Source organism: Tenrec ecaudatus, chromosome 10 (genome assembly GCF_050624435.1).
Source record: "Tenrec ecaudatus isolate mTenEca1 chromosome 10, mTenEca1.hap1, whole genome shotgun sequence".
Taxonomy (NCBI): domain Eukaryota; kingdom Metazoa; phylum Chordata; class Mammalia; order Afrosoricida; family Tenrecidae; genus Tenrec; species Tenrec ecaudatus.
The window spans coordinates 138810809-138830564 of record NC_134539.1 but is presented as its reverse complement, the minus strand read 5'-3'; the positions used below and the strand labels follow the sequence as shown (position 1 = coordinate 138830564).

The 19756-nt window shown below is 56.3% G+C and overlaps 1 protein-coding gene across 1 annotated transcript; it reads left to right on the top strand.

The window, feature by feature from the left end:
- Positions 1-267: 267 nt before the first annotated feature.
- Positions 268-643, top strand: PYY (peptide YY). Its single transcript, XM_075559380.1, has 2 exons — positions 268-455; positions 559-643. The coding sequence occupies exons 1-2, from the start codon at positions 268-270 to the stop codon at positions 641-643; spliced, it is 273 nt and encodes a 90-aa protein (XP_075415495.1).
- Positions 644-19756: the final 19113 nt, after the last annotated feature.

Sequence of the window (19756 nt, the reverse complement as noted above, 5' to 3'; positions counted from 1 at the left end):
CCGGGGGCGTGGGGGGCGGCGTGGGGGGGTGCCAAGCGCCAGGACATCCAGACTTTGCTGTGGGGAAACTGAGTCTGGGGTGACGGAAGCTGGATCGGTGGAGGGCCAGCGCCGAGGGGAAGGAGCGGGTCCTGGGAGCCCCCTCAACACCCAGTCCCATAGTGTGGCGGCTTCAGACCCGGCCTGCCGCGCCAGTGCCCTTGTGCCCGCTGCAAGGGGGAGCCGTCGGCTGCGGGCAGTGACCACGCTCCCGCCCTGCCTCCCCAGATGGTGGCGGGGCGCAGGCCGTGGGCCGCCAAGGTGGCCGTGCTGCTGGGCCTGCTGGCCTGCCTGGGGGCCATGGTGGCCGCGTACCCCGCCAAGCCCGAGGCCCCCCGCGAGGGCGCCTCCCCGGAGGAACTCAGCCGCTACTACACCTCGCTGCGCCACTACCTCAACCTGCTCACGCGGCAGCGGTGAGCGCAGGCGCCCGAGGGCGGGTCAGGGTCGCCGGGACCCCTGCGGTCACTCCGGGCGTGACCTGGATTGACCACGCCCTCATCCCCGCCCCGCGCCCAGGTATGGGAAAAGGGACAGTCCAGAAGCAATCCTCTCCAAACTGCTGTACCCCGAAGACGCGGAGCGACCCATCGGGTCTCGGTAATGCACCCCTCACCGCACCCTGCTCCCCTGGAGCCTAGCCTGGCCCTGCTGCCCCAGGGAATCCCCACCCTGGCACCGCCGCTCCCCAGCTCTGAAGCGGGGCTCGCGAGTGACCCCTCACCTTGCCCCTACAGTTCAGAAGGCGCCCACCGGCAGTGATGACACCCAGGGCCTCCTGGGAGTTTGCCAACCCCACCGACTTCATTTGCATATTCACTCCTGACCCTGAACTCTCTCCCTGCCTGCAGCTTGGGGACAGGGGTGTCCCCAGCCCTTTCCCCATTGCCCTCCCTCCATCCTGAGCTGGAGGGCTGCATATGGCCCTCCCCGCCCTCACTTTCCAAAATAAAGAGCAAATTCCCCAGAAACAGACTGTGTCTGTACCTTTGCTTCCTACCCGGACCAAAGAGTGGGAGTGGGCGTGGGGTGGGGGGCATGGTAATTCTGGGGCTTTGACCTGTATCAATCCCAAGCACCCCAAAGACAAAGGGCTCCCCCTGTTTGAGGCTATTTCCCAGGCCTGAAGGCAAGGTGCCGCAGAACTTTCTAGTCCAGTTTGGGGGTGGGGGACTAGGGGCTTCTTGAAAACGGGGGGTGCTGTGAGACCAGAGTCCTGAGGTGGAAAGGAGGATGGAAAGGTAGCCTAGGAGGGTAGGTGGGGACAGAGCTGCCAGCTCCCACCCTTCCTTACTCAGACATAACCTTTTCTGTGTTGAAGTTTCTTCTGGTCCCTAGTTCAGCAGGAACTGGCTGAACCCAGGACTCGGAGCTGGGGGATGAGGGAGAAGAACCAGGTGGAGGCCAAAGGGCCAGCGCCAGGGAGGGGAGAAAGGGCAGCCAGGCCGGGCAGTGTCATGGTGGAGGAGGGGGGCCATTGGGGGCCATGCACAGTTTGGTAGTTCGGGGGTGGGGGGGAAGCGAAGGCTAAAGCTGGCTCTGTCATAGCTGCAGAGGAGACCCCGCGCAGACACCTGTGGGGCCCTCCAGCTACACGCTCTGCTCAGCCCCGTTGGCCGGAAGGCCAGCTCCAGGGCAGTGGAGGTGGGACCAGAAGGGCCAACTAGAGGCGCAGGTTCAGGGTTCAGTGCAGCACTCTGGCTCTGCCAGGCTTCTCTTGCCCCCTGGAGAGCCCTGTGCCTCTCGGACTGAGAACACTTCAGAGCGGCTGCCACCTCCTCCCAGAAGCCCACCCTGCTTTTGCTGGGCAGAGTTCATGTCTCTGGCGTTCACGCTGTCTCACCCAGGCCCTCAGTTTCTTTAAATGATACTTTAAAGATGGCCCTTCGCGGTACCTGAGGAGTCAACAAGGGTGTCTCGCCACAACTGGAAACCTTAGCTGGGCCCCAAGAAGCCGTTTCAATGGTCAGCGTAAATATGGCTTGGGCCCGGGCCCTTAGAAGCCTGCGCGAGGGCGCCTGGTCTCTCCTGCTCTCTTTGCCTGTGGACCAGCCCCTGTGCTGTCCCTGGTGGTCCTGGGAGCTGGGTGAGTGCTCCCCAGGGAGCTGTCAGTAAAGCGTCCCCATCTTCTGGTTAAAATACAGATTGTGATGGAGATGAAAATTTACAGAGCACATCTGTCTTCCATTCCACCGTTTGCATACGTTTTATTTCCTCTTGTTGATGCCCCACCTCCTCCCTGGCCTTCCAGGCTCAGTTTCTTCTCCTTTCCTACCCTCCCTGCCGTCTGAACTTCATCCTTGGGCAGCGCTGGCCTTGGCTCTCAAGTGGTTGATTATTGATTATCTCAAAGAGTAGGTATCTTCCCAATGCTATTACTCACTGTAGAGACCTATGGTGGGGGTGGCGGGGATGAGGGTTTGGGGGGTGAGTTCACGGCTAGATCTGAAAGGTGCTGAAGGGCCATTCTCTTGGGGTTCCACTGGTTGCTATCTCTTTTCGGGTTTTCCCTCGCTCTCTGCAGGCTCTCCTCGTGTGATCCCCTTTAGAGATGCGGGCAGTGGTAGCTGGGCACCATCTAGTTCTTCTAGCCTCGGGGTCTCAGAGGCTGATGGTCTCAGAAGCCAGGGAGCTAATTGTTTCCATCCATTCTCAAGAGTCTCCGATCTCCTTTGCTTCAGCTGGGGACCACTGGCTGAAACCTGGATGGCTGCTCACAAGCTTTTAAATCCCAGCCATGGTTCACCAAAGTGGCATCTCAACCACTGCCTTTGTTGATCTTATTATGCCAATTGACCTCATTGTCCCCCCCCCCCAGATTATGAACCTAAGCCCCCAGGACAAATGACTTATTCCCTCTAGTGACTTGGCTTTCCACTCAGCAGTCCTGACTGGAATGCCCACAATGTCACAGCGCTGGTCCTACCTCCTCCCTGTGGACTGTCCCCAGACAGCCTTCCTTCCCACTTCGTCTCGAGTCCTGAACTTTCGCCCTGGGCAGATGCTGCCCATCTGAAAAGACTCTCTATCCCTTTGGCCTCTTGCTCTTGGTCTGGCCTTGCCCACCATACCTCCCCCAGGGTCACATTGGTAAACACTCGCCCTCCTGTCCCACTTCCTTGCCAGGGCATGGGGGGAAGGGGGATGAGAGTGCCCAACGGCAGCTTTGGTCTCTGATAGAGGGTTTCACCTGAGTGTCGGACATCCATAGCCTCCTATCTACCTGGTATTCTGCCCGGGAGACCTGTGGTCACTTTGAGGCTCCTGGGAGAGAGACCAGAGATGGATCATGCACAGTCACCGACCCTTTTAGGCCTGGTGCCCTGTCTGCCTGACCATCAGTGACTCCACCTTATGTCCCACTGTGAGTGTTCCCTGCTGAGCAGACTCAATGTCAGAGCTGGAAGGAGGCTGGTAATGAAAATGACAACAGCCACCTTTTAAAAAGGCACTGACTTAGGAGCCTGAGAAGAAGTCCTGGGGGCACATTCATTAAAACACCCCCCCCCAGCCATTCCACAAAGTAAGATGTGGCAGTCGGCTTCCATCAGATTACAGCCTTGGGAATGCTTTGGGGAGCTCAGTTCTCATCTGTCCTATAGGGGCCTCGATGAGTTAGAATCCACTCACCCACGATGAGGTTGACCTGCCCCCTCTGGGCTACATGCTTCCCAAACATCGGGTGTTGATTGGACGTTTATTTAAACCGAGAAGGGACGAACACTGACTTCCAGGAATCCGATGTCACTTTCTCTCATCAAATGCTTCGCGAGGGCATCTCAGAACCCAGGCTGTGTTGAGCCCCACTCCTGCCCCCAGCACCTTACCTCACCATGTGGTTACAGATGCTTGACCCTCCTCAAGTCTTCGGTCCAGTCACTGGGGAAAGGAGGTAGAGGAAGAGGGTCGTGCTGTGTAACAAATCACCCCCAAAAGTAGCAGCTTACCAGCACCATTTTATTTTGCTCATAATTTTGAGGTCAGAGGATTGGGAAGGGCCTGACCTTCTCCTGAGGCTATGGTGAAAGCTGGATGGAGTGACAGTCATCCGGTGGCTCTCGTATACCTGCTAACTGTTGGCTGAAGACTTGGCTGGGCTGCTGGCTGGGCATGTCCTGCATGTGGGATGCTCCTAGTGGGATGGGTTTCTTTGCTGGCAGCCCTTGTCCCAGAACATCCCAAGGGCACCCAGAGGAAGAAGCATGGTCTTGTGTATCCTAGCCCTGATGTACAAAAAATTGTGGGGGGAAATATATTTAGAAGGCATTCTTGTGGCTGTCTTTGGAAAACTTAAATTGCCCTAAGGAGGGCCCACCCACCCCTTAAAAACAAGGGTACCCGTGGTAGTTACATAATCTGGTGTCATCTTCCGGTGGCGTGGCGTCTCGCTTGTCAATCAGGTCGCAGCTTGATGACCTCGCCTGGAGGTGCCACAGAGATAAATAGCTCACTGGAGCAGAGATTCTCTGCTTGTCCTCCTGCTGACAAGTCACATGGACCTATGCTGATGGCAGCCAGGTCCTGGAACTTGAGGAGCCACATGGAGACCTGCGATGCTTCCACCACCACTGGATCCACAAGACTCTCCACCCACTGGCTGAGATCTTTCTTCTTGCATTCAGCATCACTGCATGTGCTGCGAGAGTCTGAAGAAGAATTTATAGACTGGTAATGGACATACGGGCTAATATTGGACTTAACCTGGACTGGGCTGAAATGTTTTCTTAATGTACAATTGCCCTTTGATGTAAAGGTCTCTCTTCCACACATGAGTGTCTATGAATGACTTGGGAGATGTCCTCCGCGGAGCGGCATGCCCCCATCTCAAATTCTTTTATGATGAAAATAATGATTTATAATTTATCGGGGTTCCACGAGGATGGGAGGGGGGAGAGGGAGGGAAAAAGAGGAGCTGATACCAAGGGCTCGAAAGGAAAGGAAATGTTTAAAAAATGATGATGGTAACATATGTGCAAATGTGCTTGATACAATGGATGTATGGATTGTTACAAGAGCTGTAAGAGCCCCAAATAAAATGATTAAAAAACAAACTCTTTTATGAAGGCGAGTTGGCTGTGACAGCCTCCACCTCACCCTCCCTCTGCGATCTTGAGACCAAGCCAAGTCTGCCCAGAGGCTTTCTGGTCCTTCCCCCAGTTCACTTGGCCTGGCACCCCATCTGCATTCAGGCCCCCCGAAGCTCCTGTGGCCCCAGTACCTGTGTCAACCCTCCGATTCACGCCCTGACTGCAGGGGCTTGAAGCTGGCGGGACAGGTCCCAACTGGGTGCAGTCGGTGGGAGCGCAGACCCTTCCCAGCTGGGACTGGAACTCGGCGCCCTCTGGTGGTATGCTGCGGTCTCTGCAGGCTTCGCTAGAGGACACCCCCCCTCCCCTCACCCCCACCCCAGGAACTACTGTTAATGGTCCACCACTTGTTTTGTAAAGCAGGAAAGCCTCGGCTAGGACCAGTCAGAACGACCTTCTTATTAGCTTTGTGGGAGAGGATTCTGTCTGGTGGCGCATCGTTGTGGTGCATCATTGCGCTTCTTGCCACCAGGAATCAGAACTGAAGGGAAAGGCGGGACACAGACGGTTCCTATCTGTAAATAGTCATTATGAACCCCGTTTTACAGAGAGGAGCATTGACGCTCGGGGAGGTTAAAGAAACTATCCACCCAGGCTTACCCAGCTTATTAATGCACCTGAGCCTAGCCACAGGCGTTCCCCACGCCCACCCCACTTACTAGTGTCCTGATTGGAGACAGCAGGAGTGAGCGAGCCTTGTCCCCTCAGCATGGCAGTGTCATTCAGAGCGAGCCAGTGACTGCGCCAGGCCCCGGAAGGGACAGCGTGCAGGGGAAAGACTGAGATGTTCCTGGGGGTGGGAATCTAGGCTGGAAATTGGGTCCTAAGCAGCTGTGTGTGATCTTGGGCAAATGTCGTCACCTTTCTGAGCCTCAGGTTTCTCTGCTCCAGGTTGGGAAAGGGCGGCAAAACGTTGATGGCCCCGTTAGGGACCGAGAGCTCAGGTTTGGAGTCAGACTTGGTTCAGACCCCGGGTCTCCCACTGATGAGCTCTGTGGGCCCAGCCTGGTTTCTGCATCTATAAACTGGTGGCTGGGGGAAGCAGGTTGGAAAATTCGAGATTTGGCAAATGATGCTAATTTTTATCACTCCCTTAGGAATGGGGGTGCTGGAAGCATCTGGGTTAGGAGGAGAGACAGCCACCAGAATTGGTACCCCACTTTCCCCTACCCTGGCACCTCATCGCCATTCTACACCCTGCACACCACTCAGCTGGGCTTCTCCCTGCTTGCTTTCCCCTCCCCTGGCATCACCTAAAGCCCGAGGGCCCTACTCCCCCACTCCCTGGTCCTAACCCCACTTGGGGAAGGAAGGCCTGAGTCTCTGACCTGGGAGCTGCTGCTTCAAACTTTCTGCCCGCAGGGAAGCCTGTGAGGATGTGTTTGAATCCTTGGTGGGCTGAGGGGCTGCTCAGAGGCCTCCTGGGACCAGACCCGTTCAGTACCCTGAAGTCTCAGAACAGGGCCTCCTGGAGCCAAGCTGGCTTTGCTACCTCGAGGTAGCAGGGGCACCAGGATTGGGGGTCCACAGGACACTTTTATCAAGGCCCAGGATTATGCTGCTGGCTCCACAACACTGCCACACCTCCCCCTGCCCAGTACCCCCAGTGCAGGCACCTGGGAGGCAAAAGAGGAAAGTTGGGGCGGAGGTCTGGAGAGCTTGGAGCTAGGGAGGCTGACAGGAGGTGGAGACTCCAGGAGTGCCCAGGCGGAGGCGTATAAAGGGGCATGGATCACGGACAGGGGACCTATCCTGAGGCAGGTGCCCCATCTATCTGGCCTCCATTCCCCCCAGGACTCAGGGTAAGAGGGTTTGGTGGGGGTCCTGGGGTGGGAGCTCATGCCGGTGGGGTGGGGGGCTGGGGCCTCTGAATGAACGCGTCACACTGGAAAAGTAGTCTACCCAGAAGGAGTCTGTGTGCAGGCTGGGTTGTGCCTGTGACTGGGACCTTGTAAGTGACCCTGCCAGTCTGTCCAGGGTGACACGGGCACAGCCTTCTCCAAAGTCCAGGGGCAGGGGGGGAGCACAAGCTGGGGCAGGACTGGACTTACAAGGCCATGCTTGTCTGTCCCTTGGTCACAAGTTCATTCTGTGTGTCCCATTTCCCACCAGCCTGCCACTCTTTCCTTCTGCCCCATCCAGGCCCTCTGGCCTGGGGCCCAGCTTCCCAGTCTCTATTTGCCAGGTGCTCCGACAGGTGGACAGGTGGAAGCCTGTCTGTGTGCAGGATGGTGGCTAGGAGGTGGGGTGGGCTTGGCTTCCAGATCTGTATCCCCGCTGTGGAAATGGGTGATGGGTGCAGGGGTGGCTGGTGGGCAGTCCCTAGACGCCATGAGTCTGCAAACAGGCGTCCCTCCTCCTTGCTCAGTGCCCCTGTTGCCTCTCCCTGCTGTTCTTGTCCTCCTGCATGTTTCTGCTGCTGTACCTAAATGGGGACCCGGGGTGTGTATGTGTGGGGGGTGCCCCCACTGGAGCCAGTTTCCCTGGGGAGACAAGGCCAACTTAGAGAGAATGGCTCGGTACACAGCCCAGCTCCACGGGTACATCAACATGCTGACCAGACCTAGGTGCCTGTGACAGGGAGCCTGGTAGAGCCCCTGCCCTCCCAGCCTGTGGGGGGCACTCAGGCCCACCCCCCTGCCCAGGCCTTGGCCCGTGCCCCCCCTGAAGGTAGGTATGAGGTAGGGGAGCTGGCACCAGCACACAGTGCCTCCCCCTCCCCAGGGATGGGAAAAGAGACACAGAGGACTCCCCACCCCCAAGTCTTCCTGCCCAGGGGCCCATTCTTCCCACCCCTCCCAGGTGAGTTTCAGTCTCCTTCCAGTTCCCCTGCAGCTGAGGTTGGGGTGCAAGGGGTACAGGCAGCCAGCCCAGGGCCTGACAAGGTGGGGAGAACGGGAGCCCAGAGCTGTTCTGTACCCTGCGTCCTGGTCCCCCCTCCTTCCAGAGCACTCAGCTTGAGAGAGCAGCTGCTCCCCTGCACCGCAGCTCTGGCCAGAGCTCCCTCCCTGCCTCCTGTCCCACCCCATCCGCTAAGGACAGCAAGCCGGAGACACAGGCTGTGCGTGTCCCTGGGGTGGACCCTGCTGGAGCTGAAGCAGGCCAGGTGCACACGCGAGGGTGAGAGGGCCAGTGGACGGGGAGGGGTTAGAAGTGACCCAGATCATCTGCAGCAGCAGTCTGGGACACGTGGTGGCCTGGGGAAGCAGCCACTCCCCATGGTCATTTGCCAATCAGAGAGGCAGCTGTGTTGAGCTTCCAGCCTCTCAGATGGATAAGAGCCCCGCCCCCCCCATGCACTCCCAGACCCTCCCCTCAAACCTGACCCAGGCGCTGGCTGGGCTCCTGCCCACCCCCCCCCCCCACCCCCGGCCCAGGAAGCATCGGGGCCATATTAAGCTCTGCACACGGAGGGAGGGACAGAGGCTGACTGCTTGTCCCTGTGCCCGCGATGCCCGCCCACAGGCTGACTGTCGAAGCTGTGTAGAAACTTGTGTGTGTTTTGGGGTGGGGGTGGGGGTCCTGGGTGTAGCTGCTTTTCTCCAGAGGGAATCCAGGTGGGAGGTGGGCAGCTTGGGCGAGGAGGGAGGGAAGACCCTGGCAGCAGAGACACCCCCCCCCCCCATCTCGGGACCCCTTCCCGGTTGAGGACTTCTGCTCACAGAAGTCACACAAGCAACAGGTATGAATTCTCTTTATTGTTTGGGGGGGCAGGGGGGCTGAGGCAAATTTCTCAGGGGATAAGGGGGTCAGCCCTAGGAGCCCCTCCCCAACGGCCAGAAGAGAGCCCTCGGCCCCCTTGGCGGCCTCGATCCCTCCCACACACCTACGGAGGCCCCGGCCTTGGTCCCAGCACTGTGGGCGCTCCTACCTGGGGCCCGGGGGTGGGTGGGGACCCTGGCTGGTTGGTGGTGAGGGTTTGGTGGCGTTCTTGAATTCCTTGAAGTCTTTCGATTTCTTAGTATTCTTCGCCTTCAAGCTGGGGACACACGCGCCCTCGCAGTGTCACGGGGCTGCGGGGTCCGCGGGGTGCTCCCCCTTCCCGCCCCTTACCCCCTCCCCCCGGCCCCCGCTCCTCTGACCCACTTGTTGTTGAAGAACTTCTCTATGTACTTGTTGAGTTGGCCAAAGTTGCCCAGCCATTCGGCGACCCGGGGCTCCGGGACCAGGGGCGGCTGCAGCTCCGCACCCAGGGCGCCCTCCGGGGGCAGGAGAGACGGCATCAGGCAGACCAGGACCAGTGCGCAGGCGCAGCGCAGGGCGGGCATCTGGAGGGCACAGGTGGGCTGCGATGGCTGGGGGGTCACGCTTGGGCAAGCCCGATCGGGGATGGACACAGGTGCCCACGCGCAGGGGACACACGTGGACATGCAGTGATGCCTAACGGGCCCTGGGGCTGCCGGGTGTGACCCAAACCTGTGGCCCGCTACCCTCACCTGGTCTGCGCCTGCACTTCGGCCTCGGGACTGGGGGTGGGTGGTGGGTGAGGGGCAGGGAGGTGGCTTCTCCCTGCCTGGAAGACTTTGTCTAGACAGCTGCCTTTGTCAGGAGCAAACGCCCACTCACCTTCTAAATGGGTTCGACTCGGCCCAAACCCAACCAAACTCTCTGCCGTGGAGTGGAAGCTAACTCACAGCGACCCTGTAGGCCAGGGGAGAGCTGCCCTGCGTTTCTGAGAGGGGCCCTCTTGGCGGCTGTAGAAAGTATTTTCCCTCCGAGGGGCTGGCGGTTTCAAACTGCTGCGTTCCAGATGGCAGCGCCAATCATAGCCACAGGCCACCAGGGCCCCTCCTGCTCCACAGCCCTCCTGAGAAGGCAGCCCGCCCTCCCCTCTGCTCCCATTGCCAGGTACTGACCTTGCTTCAGGTTCTGGCCCACAGCTCCCTGCTCACCCTCCCCCACTACACAATGTATCACAGGTACCTGGAACAGTGCCAGCCCCTTAGAAGGTGCTCAATACAATCTGTTCAATCAATTGAGTAATATTGGTGCAAACGAACAAGGGCCCAGGGAGTCCCACCTGCACCCCTGAGGCGCTCAGAGAAGGTACAGCCAGGGATCCGCACAAGGGGATGCCCACCAGGATCCCGTATGCCCTCCACCTCCATCCTCAACCACTCCAAGCAGGGCCAGGATATCCCGACAGAGAGGGCTGCCCCCGCCTCCCTCCTCCATGCCCTTGGTGGGCCTTGGCTCACAATGCCAGCTCCACCCATCTCCTGAAGGAGACCCCGACAGGGTCTAAGACCCAGCCATCAGACATTACCATGGTGCCAGGCAGGTGCAGGCAACTCAGCAGAGGGTCTCTGACTGGGGCACCTGCGGCCCTTTATAGCTCTTCAGATTCCTGCCCCTTCCCCCTGAGGCTCCACCCCACCCTTGGCCTCCTCCTCCTGCCCCTGTTGGGAACAGAGAGATGATGGGGGTGGGAGCACACAGTGCCCAGAGCTAGGACTGCCAGCTGCCTTAACCAGGGCACTGACCTTGCCAGGGGCCAGGAGGGCTGGGTGGGTAGAGAGGCCGGGGGCGCTGGAGAAGCGGGTAGCTTTTTGCTCCAGGTGGATGTGCTAGGGAGCGGCTGGTCACGAGATATAGCTGGATTTTCCCCACTGGGAGGAGCCTCTCCTGAGAAACCAGACACCACTGCCAATCCCAATGGATCCTGGGCACCCCTCTTCCCTGTAGGGTTACTGCGGGGGGGCAGGAGGGGGGGCAGCAGCAGACTCCTGTTTCCTAGGCCTGCTGGCATGGGGAGGGCAGTGAAGGGAGAGGCTCCTGCCTTCAGGGTTCCCCATCTGAAAGGTTTTCCCAGCTCACCCTGGGGCATTCAGAGACCCTGGTGGATGACCCGGGTGGCGTAGTCGTGGGTAATGGTTGGACTGCCAACTGCAAGGCCAGCTGTTGGGAACCCCCAGCTTGCTGCTCCGTGACAGAAAGACAAGGCTGTCTACTTACAGTTTTGGGAACCCACAGAGGCAGGTCTACCCTGTCCCATAGGGTCACTGTGAGTCAGGATTGACTCGATGGTCCTGAGGGGTTTTTCCTTTCTTTTTTTAATGGATGACCAGCTTCCTACCAAGAAACACCAAACGTATTGCCCTAGGGTTGATGTGACGCATAGCGACCCTATAGGACCGGGTAGCACGGCCCCATGGGGTTTCCAAGGTTGTATGTGCTCTTCATGAGAGCAGATTGCCACGCCTTGCTCCCTTGGAGCAGCTGGTGGGTCTGTGGTGGTTATAGAATCGTTTGTCAATTTGAGGGGATTAAGAGGGAAGGGGTGGAGTCTAGCCTGTCAATCAGGTCATAGCCAACGAGGCCTGTGTGTGGCCAGGCCTTCTCCTGAGGATTCTGGGAACTCCTATATTCCTCCTTGGAGCCAGGAGACACTCTCTCTCTCTGCTCACTCCCTGGGGGATATTGCAGCTGACAAGACACATGGAACTATGCTAGTGCCCTGAGCTGGAGAAGCCACTTGGAGCACCCCCACCAGCACTGAGATGCTTCCACCGCCAATGGATCCACAAGACTTCCCACCCACTGGCCTGTGATCTTCCTGTATTTGGCGTCATTGCATGTGTTGCGTGAGTCTGAAGAGGACTTTATAGATTGGTACCAGGCATATGGGCTAATATGGGACTTCTGGACTTGATCTGGACTGGGCTGGGATGTCTTCTTTACTTTTTCATAAATACAAAATTTCATTTGTACTTCATTAGTGTAGAAGGACCACAATGCTTTTCAATACCATAACATTCAAGACACGCCAAGTTATTCCAATGCATAATTACTTGTTTACTTTGACTAAACAAAACAGTGAAGTCTGAAAGATATATCAAAGATAGAGTTCACAAATTCATTATCAGAACCCCCCTACCACCAAAAAAAATGGTGGGTGGGGGGGAACACAGTGTAGGCTTAATAGGAATAAGCTCCAACATAAGGGGGGAAATGTACCACTACAAAGGTAAAGATGTTTAAGCAAATACATGTATGTTCTTTGATACAGTAAAGTGTATCTCTTTAAAATTCCTTTAAACAGGGTTTGTTTAGGACAGCAGCGCTGTTTTAAAATCTTCTGTAATTGAAAAAAAAATGCTTCTTTGTTTATTGAATCTTTGTAGTTCTTAAAAATACAGGGGACATCCCCAGGAAACCAAGCCGGTGACCGTGCAGCCTCAGAGTTTATAACTCTAATACCCTCCCATATCAACACTAATAAATAATCAATGACAACTATAAATGGAATTTTGCTTTGTGCAGAAATACTCCCAATACTTCAAAGATGCTAGAGCTGTGGAGAAAATATCTTATAAATAAAGAAAAAGCAATTTAAGATAGCTTCCCCCCCAAAAGTCCTTAGCTTTACCAATTTTCTTTAAAACAGTAAGCAAAGCACCGCATTCTCTCTTATCAGAATATCTTCTGTCTTCATAACATAATTAACAAGAACAATTATATTTATTTCAAGAAACATTATACCTCTCATTTTTCCCATTCTTCGTATTAGAAGTACTATGTTTCCCAGTATATGTACATTCAACACCGGGGTAATAAATGAAAATGAGTAATTTAAAGGGAAATATGTAATTATACCCAAGCCTTACCAGGATTGTAAATTTGCATATTTACAAGTTAGTGTATCGCTCTGAATTGGATTACAAAGTGTGAAAGAAATTGTTGGAATGATTGTAGCGCAGCAGAGAACCCTTTCCCTATCCCAGGAACCGTTTTGAGAGCATTTCCCAAGTAGTACATCAACAGCATCGGATATGTGGTCTTGGAGGAGGCGGTTCTGGTGGAATCTCCGATGCTGGTTGTAATGAGAGGATACTGCTGGACAACTCGTTCCTTGAAACATCCAGAGGCGTCTTTTTCAGAATGTCAGCAACAAGCTCCAGAAGTGTTTTATCCACGTTGAAATTATCCTTGGCCCTTGCTTCCCAGAACCGCCTCCCGGTGACCTGCGGTGCCAGCTTTTCACCTTGGTGTCTGGGAATCTCTCTGTCGGTTTCCCAGTCCGACCTATTTCCAACTAAGAGAAGCTCTGCATCTTCTGAAGCATACGGATCAACCATTTCCATCCATTTTGGCAAATCGTCAAATGTCTCTTTCTTGGGGATGTCACATACTAATATGATCCATCCCCTTGGCATGTCTGCAATAAAATGAGGCAGGCAGGCTGGATGGGCCGCAGTGCGCCTCAGACAGGGTCACATATGAAGAAGCAGACATGCCACTAAAATTCACGCACTGGCGACGTCACAGACGAGCAGCACGGACGCCGACGAAAGCACACACACGGTGGGCAAACACTCAGAGCTGAGCCACCAGGTCTGTAATCGAATTTTCTTTCCCCTTAGCTCGACAGTTTTCTTAATGTACAATTACTCTTTGATAGAAGACTCTTTCTTATACACATGAGTGTCTATGAACTTGTTTCTCTCGTCTGCCCGGACTAACACAGGGTCCAGACCACAAATCTGTCCCTTAGATCTTTTAACCGCGGTGTCACCACGGGCCCGCGGTGGTACAAACCACATTTGACCACCAGTCTAGTGGTTCGAACCATTCGGAGGTACTGCGGAAGAAAGGCCTGCCAATTTGCTCCCATGCAGGTGGTGGTGGCTGTGACATGCTATCTCCGGTTGGTGCTGACGCGTAGCAACCGTGTGTGCAGCAGAAGGAGACCGCTACCCGGCCCTGCGGCGACCTCCTAGTCGTGGCTCCAAATTGTTTCAGAGTGAACCAAGGAAGTTCACGACAGCCAAGAACTCTCTGTGGAGCAGGTGTGGTCTGTCACACATGCAGTCACCATGTGCCCGAATCAATTCAATGCTTGTTTGTTTGTTTGGGTGCGTGACCTGCAGAACCTTCTGGAAGGTGGCAGGTTGTGGCGGCTGAGCGGTGCACTGGTAGCCCGGTACTGCCTCAGGCCACAGAGTGTCATCGAAGGCAAAGCCTTTTCCTCCCACGACCAGGCCCTGACATCTGTGCATGCCATTAACAACTTCTCCGCATTTGACCTCAGCCTGTTAAGTAAACTTGGTGGCCGTCTAAGTTATAGGCAGGAAGACTCATGCCTCTAAAATGCGCCGTTTCCCAAGACGTAACCACCCCCATGGTGGAGCTGCAGACATTTCCATCATCCCAGGACGTTCCTATGCCCCTGCCAGTCCACCTGGCCCTGGGCAACTGCTGCTTGGACCTCTGCCACGAGCGATCCCCTGTGCCTGTTCTAGAAGGCCATTCCGTGGACTCAAACAGAATGGCCTCTTCCTGTCTGGCTTCCTGTACTTGGGATCCTGCTTTGGAGACTCCTTCCTCTCGTTAGGACACATGTTCCCTCTAGCTGCTGAGCAGGAGCCCCAGGGAGTGGTGCAAATGGGCTTCATGCCTAACCGAGAGGCTGCAGGGTCGAACCTACCCCGAGCTACTTCCCGAGAAAGGTCTGTCCCTTGGCTGTTGAGAAGCCACAGCCTTGAAACCTGGGCCAGGGCAGCTCTGCTCTGCAGGCTTGGAGACCCCCGGGAGCTGGCAGGGCCTGGGCAGCAGCGGTGCGGAGCACCAGTGTGCTCATCCTGCCCCCCTTGCGCACTTGAGTTTCAACCTGCTCTTTCAGCGCCGTCCCCTGCGCGTCCTCTCTCAGGGACCGGACCGCCCTCCATCCCTGGACCCGCGTGGCTTTCCGAATGGTTAAGCTCTTGTCTCTGGGGGAGAAAATTTAGCCTACTAGCTCCCTCAAAGATGTAGGGCCTCTGAAACCTCATCTCTCCTTTCAACCGTGAGTCGGAATCCACCTGACATGAGGTCCCCCCAGGAACCTCTTAGAGGGTAGTTTCCTCCCTCCGAATGCCCCTGGCCGATTACCACCCAGCAGCTCTCCTTGTCCTTTCCTGGGCCCTGAGGCTCTTGTTCCACTTCCTGTATGTGATGGCCTTGATGGGTGTTCGGCCGGGGCCACAGCACCCTGACTCACAGGAGGCTCCGGGAGGGCAGAGGGCACAGGATAGATGCCTGGAGCGCAGAATCCACATCAGCAGGCCTGGGATTTGACTCCACTGCACTGAGGTGGGGGTTGGGGGTGGAACAACACCGAGGAGGGCCACCTCCCAATGTGGGTGGAAGCGGTCTGTGGCGAGATTGGAGAAGTTCAGCAAGACACTGTTTGTGCTGGGCCCTGAATGCCCAGCTCCACTCCCCAGGAGTCGGAAGCCCTTTCCAAGGGAGTCAGGCCTGGGCCTCATCTCCCTGCCCAGGGAATAGCCCCAGACCCTCTCCTCCAAGCAGCCTTGGTCTCCTTGAGGCTAACCCTTGGGAGACTGGGTCCAAGGGGGTCAATCTGCTCACGATCCCCGTCCATCTCCTCCTGTCTGTCCACACTCTCAGGTCTTTTCAGCCCCTCCCCTCTGCAAAGAGAGGAGCTGTACCTGGCTCCTGCTGTGGGGAGACCCCAGGGACAGTGCTTGGCTTGGAGCAGCCTGCTGGGGACGATGGGGACAGCCCCCCCCCAGGGCGTGAAGGAGTCAGCTCCAGTTTCAGCCATCCCTTGACAGATGTAACTACAGTGTTGGGGGTGGGGGGGCGGGAGCAGGCATTTGTTCCCATTAGACACTCCCCCAGGCTCTGGGGACACCCTAGCGAAGTCCCCTTTACCAGAAGCTTCCTGCCCATGCCCCTCCACCCCCTTTCTGCTCAGAGCTGTATTGGGCTAGACTCCATAGCTCCCAGAATTCACCCATTTCAAATGTGCACGTCAGTGGTTTGGGGCTTTCGTAAAACTGTGCTGCTGGTATCGCAGGGAATTCAGATAGTTTTCATGACTCCCCCAAGAAACTCCCCATCCTTAATAGTCACCTACTGTCCCCCTCCCCATTCTCCCCCTCCCCTCCCCCCCAGCCCCAGCCCCAGCCCTAGACAACCAGTAATCCACTCTCTGTTGGTTTTGCCTGTTCTGAGCAGCCCCAACAGGGCCATGGTGCAGTCAGTGGGTGGTCTTTGTGCAGGGTGTCCTGCAGGTGCACCCATGCTATGGTCCCTCTAAGGACTTGGTTCCGTCTTGTGTGCGAATAGTACCCGGTCACATGGCTCGACCGCAGTCTGCATCGTGTCTGTGTCGCATCGGTCTGTCGGTGGATGTTTGGGTTGGCTCCAGATGCATACCTGTGTCAGATCTATATTTAGTGTCTAGATTAGTCTGGGCGACATTTTACACAGCAAAACTGGCTGCCCGGTTCCTGGACGCGATGAACTTAGACTCTCCTCCCCCAGCGCTCTCCTCAGCTCTGGAAACTGCCGCTGCGCACTTGGTCATGCGGCGCACAGAAGAGTTCTTCAGTGAACACGGCCCAGGGAGCGTTCCCAGTGCTCAGCTAAAAGGTGCTGCTGTGAACCGGCCTGTCCACGGTTTCCCGGGGACCCACCGATCATTCTCCCTCCTCGTGGTGACAGGCCTGGCCCATCTGGTAACTCCATTTTACCTTGGGAGGGACAACCAGGCCAAGCCGTTTTCTGCACCACTGGCTGGAGCCTCCCCAGCACCGGACCCCAGAGAGGACCAGCTAGCTGCAGCTCAAACCTAGAAAGCCAAACAGCACTCACTGCCAGACGCATCTGTCATTTCACATGGCTCCAACCCTATCTGTAGACCCTTTCACACCTATCAGCGAGGGCTCATTATTCTTTCTATAAACTAGTCATTCCCCATCCGGACATGCATCTCTCGGCGTCTTTGCGTCCAACTGTGCAGACAGACCACTCTGAAGACAGCACCCACCACCCTGGCCACAGGCTTCGCCTCATGGTATGGGGGTGGGGAGGTGCTGTGGCTCATGTCAGGGGGGCAGCGGAGAGGTGGCCCAGCTGCTTGGGCCCGAGCCCCGACCTCAGAGGAGCAGGTCTGGGCCCACCAGATGATGTCCCAAAGTCCCCACAAGTGGAACCTGCTGCCCTTGACCCTCCAGGGCAGAGGAGAGCTGGCCCGGCTGTCATCCCATGGACACAGACGGCCACCTTTTTCTTCCTCTGAGCTGCTGGTGGGCTTGAACCACGGATCTTCTGGATAGCAGTGGAATTCACCTCAGGAGCACCAGAGAGCTCCTCCACACTGGGTCGCAGACGGACAACTGTATCCCGATCTCAGACCCCCCCCCCATGGGTCCTCCAAGTGGGGGGTGCTTCTGAGAAGGTTAATGGCCTCACATCACACCCAAAGTGGAAGGGGTTTGGCCTGGACTTTATGAAATGTTTGCTCTGGGGGTTGGAGGGGGGTCCCTGAAAGCCAGAGCGCTTGCCTTAGGGTGCTGCTGCTGGGCTGTCCTGATCCCAACATGGGATGCCAAGTTAATGTAAGCTTGAGAGCATGTTAGTAACAGTACTTTAATCAAGCCGAAATGAATTCAAAATTAGATTAAGCCGAGATGGATAGCAGTGAAGGATTAGCAAGTAAGATTATAAATAGATTCTAGGTGTTTATTTTAATTTTTGAACGTTGGTAAGTAGTCTTAAATCATGTCAAATTTAAATGTCTAAGTTCAATTGAGGAGCCCTGCATCCGTTAAGTGACTGTAGGGCAGGGTAGCACTGTCCCTGTGAATTCCTGAGATCTGAAACAGTTACAGTCGCTGAAGTTCACGGCGCCCTTCTACCCTGTCCAGGAGGGCGCCTATGGGTTGGCATCGACGTGCTGGCAGTGAGGAACCCTTGGTGGGAGCAGAAAGCCCTGTCTTTCTCCTGCAGAGAGGCTGGTGGTTTTGAACTGCTGACCTTTTAGATCACAGCCCAACTTGGAACCACTAAGCCACCAAGGGGCCACTATGAGTTGGCATTGATTCGATGGCAGTGAGTGAGAGTCCTGTACAGTTAGAGACCCTGGGGGGCAGTTCTACTCTGTCCTGCAGGGTTGAGGTGAGTTGGAACCAACTCTACAGCATGGGGGTTAGCCAGCTGTGCTTTGTGGAAGTTCAGAGACCGGAGCCTTGTCCCACCATTCAAACTTCGAATGACGATTAAACCGTGTGAAACTCCAACGATGCAGATCTAACTGGGGAGTCAATGGAGGAGGCAAAGGCCCCTAGTGGAGGTCAAAGCTCTGCCCCTTCTACTAGCTCCATCCAATCTCCTCTCCATTGGAGCTCCTGGGAGGATACTGCCTGGCACTTCCTTTGGCCAGCCCCAGTGTGGGCCTTGGGCCCAAGAAGCCAGGTGGCTTGGAGCTCCTGCAGGATGGAGCCCCTCCCCAACTTTGTCCCCAGACACCTTGGAGAGGAGCCGGGCATCAGAAGGGCCAGGGTGACTGAGCCTCACTGTGTCACTGTGGTGGGCAGGAGAGAGTCCTGGGTGGATGTGGGGCTGAGAAGCTGGTGACCAGGAGGCTGGAGGGAAAATTAGGTAGGTATTGGCTCTGGGGATTGGGGTTCCCTGCACCCCAGGAAAGGGTTATGACCAGGACTGAGGGACTGGTCTCTCAGCCTCAACATCCAATCATTGTCTAAACACGTACCCTCTTGCCAGCCTTTCTCTCTCTGCAGGTGACTCGGGCACTTCTATGGTGGTTATCCACTCAGCCCTCACAGGACCTTTCCGCGTGGTTTCCAGTTTCCAGCGCCTGGTCCCGCCCTTCTCTCTCCACCTCGGTACAATCTTGTGGCTCCTTGGCCCAGCACAGGGCGCAAGTGTGTGCTCACACAAGGGCACACTCCTCGCCCCCTAGGTCGCCATGCCAGCAGGGAAGAACCTTGCCCTTCCCTCCTGGTCTCCCCACAGCAACTCAGATGGCCCCTCTAGTCCTCAGGGCATGAGTTTGCTATTTTGGACCCCTTCACTCCTTCACCACTGCCCCCTCCGGTCCCACCTCTCTCCAGCTCTGCTCTCTCCAGTGTCTTAACCTAGATGGCGGATGGGGGTCTACAGGTAGAGGCATGGGATTAGTGGGGTGGGGATAGATCTTTCTCTCCCTCCTTCCCAGGGTCTGCACTAACTTTTGAAGCTTTCCCCTCACCCCAGGCTCTGTCCCTGAAGCCTACCCCACTACCCCTCGCCCACCTGGCACAGCCAGACCCTCCACTCAGGCCATGGGCTGCCTGACTCTGGCCCCCCTCACCTGGTGCTCACATCAGTGGGGTGTTGATGGGAGAGGCAGGTGAGTGGGTGGCATAGATATGCCTGGGCAAAGTGCCACTAAAGGGTGTGTGGGCATCAGGAAGGGACATGCTGTCTGTACCAGCTACCTGGGACTCTAGAAACCCTGCAGGACCTGGGGTCAATCATGGGCAAGGCAGTCAGCCAGAGACAGGGTTTACTGCCCACTGACCAGCTGGCATCTGCCCAGATCTGGTCCCAGACAAGAACCTCACTTACAGAGCATCTTCTGGGTCCCTGTCCCTGCCCTTGACTTCCATCTTCTCCAAACCGTAACTTGTCATACTTTATACAGATGAGGGAACTGAGCCCCAGAGAGGCTGTCTCACACCCTAAGGACAGGTGTTTAACCAGGCTAAGAATTAGATTGCCCCTTGGGATTGTGGTCCAGCAAAGCCAGGAGGCAGGGTGAAGTGTGAATGCTAGGCAGGGTGGTGGTGGAAGGGAGGCAATTTTAGGCCCACCTTGAAGATTCCCCTAAGTAGAAGGCC

Excerpts from the sequence above, each read along its gene's own strand:
- PYY (XM_075559380.1), top strand. The coding sequence starts at position 268 with ATGGTGGCGGGGCGCAGGCCGTGGGCCGCCAAGGTGGCCGTGCTGCTG. Across the intron at positions 456-558 it reads AACCTGCTCACGCGGCAGCG|GTATGGGAAAAGGGACAGTC; the intron begins GTGAGCGCAGGC and ends CCCCGCGCCCAG.